The sequence below is a fragment of the Psammomys obesus genome, unplaced genomic scaffold (genome assembly GCF_907164565.1).
Source record: "Psammomys obesus unplaced genomic scaffold, mPsaObe1.curated_primary_1811, whole genome shotgun sequence".
In the NCBI taxonomy this organism is placed as follows: domain Eukaryota; kingdom Metazoa; phylum Chordata; class Mammalia; order Rodentia; family Muridae; genus Psammomys; species Psammomys obesus.
The window spans coordinates 13,597,446-13,603,445 of record NW_026592510.1 but is presented as its reverse complement, the minus strand read 5'-3'; the positions used below and the strand labels follow the sequence as shown (position 1 = coordinate 13,603,445).

The 6,000-nt window shown below is 39.4% G+C and overlaps 1 protein-coding gene across 1 annotated transcript in view; it reads right to left on the bottom strand.

Moving 5' to 3' along the window:
- Positions 1–4,396: 4,396 nt before the first annotated feature.
- Cfap95 (cilia and flagella associated protein 95) overlaps positions 4,397–6,000 on the bottom strand; it is a 97,745-nt gene continuing 96,141 nt past the window's right edge. Inside the window, exon 6 of the mRNA XM_055614014.1 lies at positions 4,397–4,600. Within this exon, the coding sequence (XP_055469989.1) occupies positions 4,418–4,600 (183 nt within the window). The 3' untranslated portion in view covers positions 4,397–4,417. The remainder of the gene's footprint in view (positions 4,601–6,000) is intronic.

Below are 6,000 nucleotides of genomic sequence, written 5' to 3'. Positions count from 1 at the left end.
CATAACTGTTGGTTTTGTTATTGTTGTGAGTCATAATGTGGATATCTGATATGCCAGCCCGAAGGGGTTGCAAGCCACAGATTGAGAACCACTGTTCTGTCCCTGGTCCCCAAAGAGCTCATGCTGGTCTCATAACCAGTCCATCCTTGTCCAAAAGATCCCATAGCTACAATATTTTTCAAAATACTCTGAGATTCAGGATGCTATGAATTTAATATGAAATGACCCTACAAGGCTCAGGTTTCTTCTCATCTACAATTTGTGGTACTATGTGAAAGCCATGGTGCCTTTAGGAGTTATGGCCTGGCTTGCAGTTATCTAGAAGGGCTTTGAAGTTGTAGCTGAGCCTTAGTACATCCTTTTGTTCTCTGCCTCCTGTTATTAGTTTCTTTTCATTTTCTTGATAAAATAAAGGAAGAAATTTTTTCCATTAATTAATTTATTTACATCTCGATTAGAACTTCCCCTCCCTCCCTCTCCTCTCAGTTTCTTTCTCTCAGCTTCCTTCTGCTCCCTCTCTTTTTCTTCTCAGAGAAGGGGAGACCGCCCATGGAGAGTAACCTGCCTTGGCATATCAAGTAGGACTGGGCAATATCATCTTCTACTGAGGCTGCTCATAGACAGCTCAGTCTCCATGTGGGTTCCCTAGTAAGGGGAGAAGAGACAGTCTCTGACATGAACTCGGTTGTCTGCTCCTTGATCACTTAGAGGAAGAGAATCCAGATAGTCCTAATGGCACCTGGTAGGCTATGGTCAGACAGTAGGGGAGAAGGACCTCCCCTATCAGTGGACTAGGGAAGAGGGATAGGGGAGGAAGAAGGAGGGAGAGTGGAACTCAGAGGAGATGAAGGCGGGGGCTACAACTGGGATACAAAGTGAATACACTGTAAAAAAATAATAATAAAAATTTAAAAAACAGTAAAAATTGCCACAACCAACTCAAAAACAGTTAAAAATACTTCTTTTTAATTTTTATTTTTTATATTAATCACAGGTTATTTACTTTATCCCAGCCATAGGCTCCTCCCTCATTCCCTCCCAATCCCACTCTCCCTCCCTCCCTCATCTCCTCTCTGCCCCTTTCCAAGTCCATTGCTAAGGGAGGTCCTCCTCTCCTTCCATCTGACCCTAGCTTATCAGGTATCTTCAGGACTGGCTGCCATGTCCTCCTCTGTGGCCTAGCAAGACTGTTCCTCCCTTGGGGGTGGGGGGAGGTAAAGGAGCCAGTCATTGAGTTCATGTCAGAAATAGTTCCTGGTCCCCTTACTAGGGAACACACTTGGTTACTGAACCCATGTACCATGGGCTACATCTGAGCAGGGGTTCGAGGTTATATCCATACATGGTCCTTGGTTGGAGAAACAGTCTCATAGAGGGCCCCCGTACCCTGATATATTTTGTCCTTGTGGAGCTCCTGTCCTCTCTAGGTCATACTAACTCCTCTTTCTTTCATATGATTCTCTGCACTCTGCCCAAGTTTTGGTTATAATTTGCCTTCGTCGTGTGTTTTATCACGGCAAAAGAAAAATTAAGACAAGTGGGAATGAACTCCTGTGAGGCAGAGGGGCTCCAAAGGAGGAATGTTGTTGTGCTGCCCTGCACTAGAGTTTTTAAATTATTATTATTATTATTATTATTATTATTATTATTATTATTTACAGTTTATTCACTTTGTATCCCAGCTATAGTCCCCTCCCTCATCTCCCGGTACTACCCTCCCTCCTTCTTCCCCTCTATGTTCCTCACCTAGTCCACTGATAAGGGAGGTCCTTTTCTCCTACTATCTGACCCTGGCCTATCAGGTAATCATCAGGGCTGTCTGGATCCTCTTTCTCTGTGGTCTAGTAAGGAAACCTCACCGGTGGAGGGGGGGGGGAGTGATCAAAGATCAGGCAACCAAGTTCATGCCAGAGACATCCCATACTCTGGTTTCTTTTCAGATCACATAAATCTTTTGCCTTGCACTTGACTTTTGATGGAACATATGGCAGCAATTGGATGAAGGCTGAGGTCATCCTTATTAGGATTGGTCCTTTGTAAGTCCATCACAGGTTAGGCCCTTATATCTGTCACAATACCTCTTCAACCTGCCCAACAGAGTAATGACCCAATAAGGGAATGGTCACATGTAACTAGCTCATCTCCATCATAAGCCCCACTGGGACTGCCTAAAGGAGGTTTAATTCCCATCTCATTTTTTATTAGTGAATAAAATACACATTTATGAATATCTGAGCATATGTTTGTATGTTATATAGACACATGCATTAAAGTGGCAAGAAATGATTATTTGGCTTATTTTTTTATTAATTATCACTTTTTCCACATACAGTTTAACAGTATCTCACATTTTGTCAATAAAGAATTGTATACAGTGCTTAATTAGCATTTATCATCACATACTATTTCAGAAGCCAGAAGAAGGTATTGGATCTCTGAGAATAAGAGTCAAGACAGTTGTGAGCTGCCATGTGGATATTAGGAATTAAAGTCAGGTCCTCTGAAAGAGCAGCCAGTTCTCATAACTGTGGGGCCATCTCTCCAGATGAACAACTTACTTTTCAAATAAAAATGATATTACAGGACTGGAGAGATGGCTCAGCATTTAAGAAAATACTCTGTTCAATTCCCAGCACTCACGTCAGGGGGCTCACAACTGCCTATAACTTCATCTCCAGAGGGATCTGATTGTCAGGTCTCAATAAGAACCTGCACATGCATGCACACAACACACAACACACACACACGACTAAAATTAAATAAATCATACAAAAATAATGATAGGAAATGAAAGCCACGCTGACAAAGAAAGCCCATCCTCAGAAGAACTCAAACTTCAAACGCACCTCAAAAAAATCAGCCAGCATCCAGAATATGCTATAAATAGAACCCCGGTCTACTGTGGGTGTTACTGTATGTCCTGCACAAATTCATATGCAGGACCCTAAGCTCCAAGCATGACTACTGGGGAGAAATGGTGTTTAGGAGTATTTAGGGTTAAGTGAGGTCAGAAGGGCAGGATGTATCCCAATTATACTGTGGTATTATAAGAGAAGAGCAACTCCACCAGAGGACACGATAAAGCACCAGCTAGAGCCCTTGCAGTAAACTAAGCCTGCAAGATACTTCATTTTAGATTTTTCTGCCTCTAAAACTGAAAAAAAGAAAGTCGTCTATTGTGTAAGCCACTTTGTCCGCAGCCCCATGTGGCTGATACCATAAAGGAACTAATTTATGGCAGAGTAAGTCAATACAGTCCTAAATTTCTTTCAGTCTAATCCTAGATGAGCCCTAACAACCTCCTAAGGTCTCACTGTCTGATCCCACCTATCTTACAGACTTAAAAGATTTTACCTTGAATAAATGGAGTGCAACGAGGTACCATGGAAAAATCAGAGCCAACTCTCTCCTCTCCTCTCTCCTCTTTCTCCTCTCTCTCTCAATGTCACTGTAGGACTAATGGTGCCCAAACTTTAACTCTGTCTTACATTAAATCTAAATATAACCTATAACTTTATTCACTTAAAACTCATCTTTAAAGTGTAGAGAAGAATAGTGGTCATCGTGTTAGGAGGGTACTGAGAGGTGGAATAGAGAGAGGACAGGAAACAGAAGCAGGTAGAAGAGAGGATCAAGCTCTCCTGTCCTATAAAGTAGTGGGATACGTTTAGTTACAATAATTGTATACTTCAAAATAGCTGGAACACAGAACTTTGAATGCTCCTAACAAAAAGAAATGATAAATCTCTGAAAAGATAATTACCCAACTTGAACATCACACATTTTGTATTTCAGTTTTGGTTTTGTTGGTTTGTTTTGTTGGGTTTAGGCTTTTTTATACTCCCTATGTGATCTAGCCTGGCTTTCAACACTTGATCATTCTGCCTGAGTGTTAGGATCATAGTCATGCATTGCCACACCTGGCTGTATACGGTATACTTGTATTGAAACATATTATAGGGCATAAATATAAACAACTACTGTGTTGTCACTAATTTTTTAAGTGAGAAGAAATTAATTGGGAATGTAGCTCAGTAGAAGAATGTTTGCCTAGCATGTGCAAGGCCCTGGATGCAATTCCCAGCACCACCAAAATGAAATAAAATTGGCTCACTTAAAAAACTTAGCTACATGCTAAACAATCACAGGTTGGATAGTTCCAGTTGTATCCATTTTGTAATGCAAAAAGAAATCCATAATCCACAAAACATAGAAAGTAGCCAAAATTATGTTCTAGAATTGTGTACCTCGTATTAGTGATACATATGCTAAATGTGGGGAAATATCAGAGTAGCCCTTGAAAATATGGATATAAACATTTCCTTATATTGGAAGACTTTGTATTTATTAAAGAAAATTATAAATTGTTACATTTGTTATCTTTCATTAGCTTGAATATCTGCTGCATACATTGCTGCTAACATGGGAGAATAGGATTGCCAGCCAATGCGTGGAGTTTTTGTTTTGCCTCTGAGTTAGCATAAATCCCGCTCTCATCATGCCATGTGTTGGTGCCAAATCTTTTGGCGCCATTTAGGTCTGTGAACTGAGAACAACACTTCCTGTAGACTATGGAGTACTCATCTTGACGTGGACAAGGCTATAATGAGAAAAAAATAATAATATTTAGTGACTGAAGTACATATTCAAAAGAGCATACACCAGAAGTTGGTTCTTATGACTAAAGGTGAATTGTCAACAGCTGATTAACTTGGTTTTACCAAATGCCTCAATAAATAAAAATCAAACACCGGTTAGTAATTTATAAGTATTTCTGATCCTGAAAGAAGAATCTAGCTCACAGTAGTTTTATTTCTAAGACTTTAAAAATATGCACTAGTATGCATCTAAAATTTTTCTAAACCAAGTACAAGCATGGAGGCCAATTTAAACACTATGGTAATCTAAGTAAAACTGAAGTAATCAGAGTTAACTACACCTTTTGTTGATGAGTCAGGGTTATTCTGAAGAATAGTATTGTGTATTAAATCTTTAATAATTATTATTAAAGCATGTTCCTTACAGTGATAGATGTCAAGCTCCAAGCTCATTCTTATAAGAAATGTGACTTAAAACAACCAAATATAGTTTAAGATGCTTATCTTTATGCTACTTCAAGCTTCGAAGAAATAAATAAAATGCTTTTGTTGACCATTTTCCAAGGAAGCACTGGTTCTTTATGGCTACACCAGGAGTGATGGCAGGTCCACAGTATAAGGCCTGGTAAAAACTCATCACCTGACTTCTGCTTTAAATCAGTTCCAATTTTAAAGCACCAGAATAAGATTGAAATGAAATCACCCAAGCTATACAATCATTAAAGAACACTAAAGACAAACCCTCATCTTAGTTTTTTTTTTTTTTTATTGACATTTAACCATATGTTTAAACCATATGTTTAACCATAGTGTCTACATATCTGTGGTGTGCCCACTATAGGCTGAGCACAATACTTTAGAGTTGATATCTTCTGGTCCATAATGGAATACTTGGGTTTGAGCCTTACTTCCATTTTGCATATAAGTAAAGACTCTCCTAAAACTCCAGGAGAGCAGGTAAAAGAAGCCAGTGCTAAGTAGCTGAGGCTGGTTAAAAACTAGATCTGATTTAACACCCAGTGTTGCTCCAGAAGCTTTTAGGAGATGAGAAGACTATAAACTATGTTGTAAATAAGATTAATATTTACTAATAATTATCTTTTAGTAATGCTGCTGTTAATCCTAAGCAGCTGTATAACCAAATCACCACACAGACATTGGGTTTATTTAGTTAACCTAGAACACAATGCTGGGCAATAGCTACTCCATCTTAAACCTCCACGCCCTCATAGTTTCCTAACATTTAGATTTCCCACATTATACTTGCTTTTTGTGATATCTTAGGTCCAATCCATCTCTCCACATAGTTCCAAAATCTCTCCTCCAGCTCTCTCTCCTAGCTCTCCTCTTGCTCCTTGTCCTCCCACTCATTTCCTGCCCTCTAGCTCCTCCCCTCTTTCCT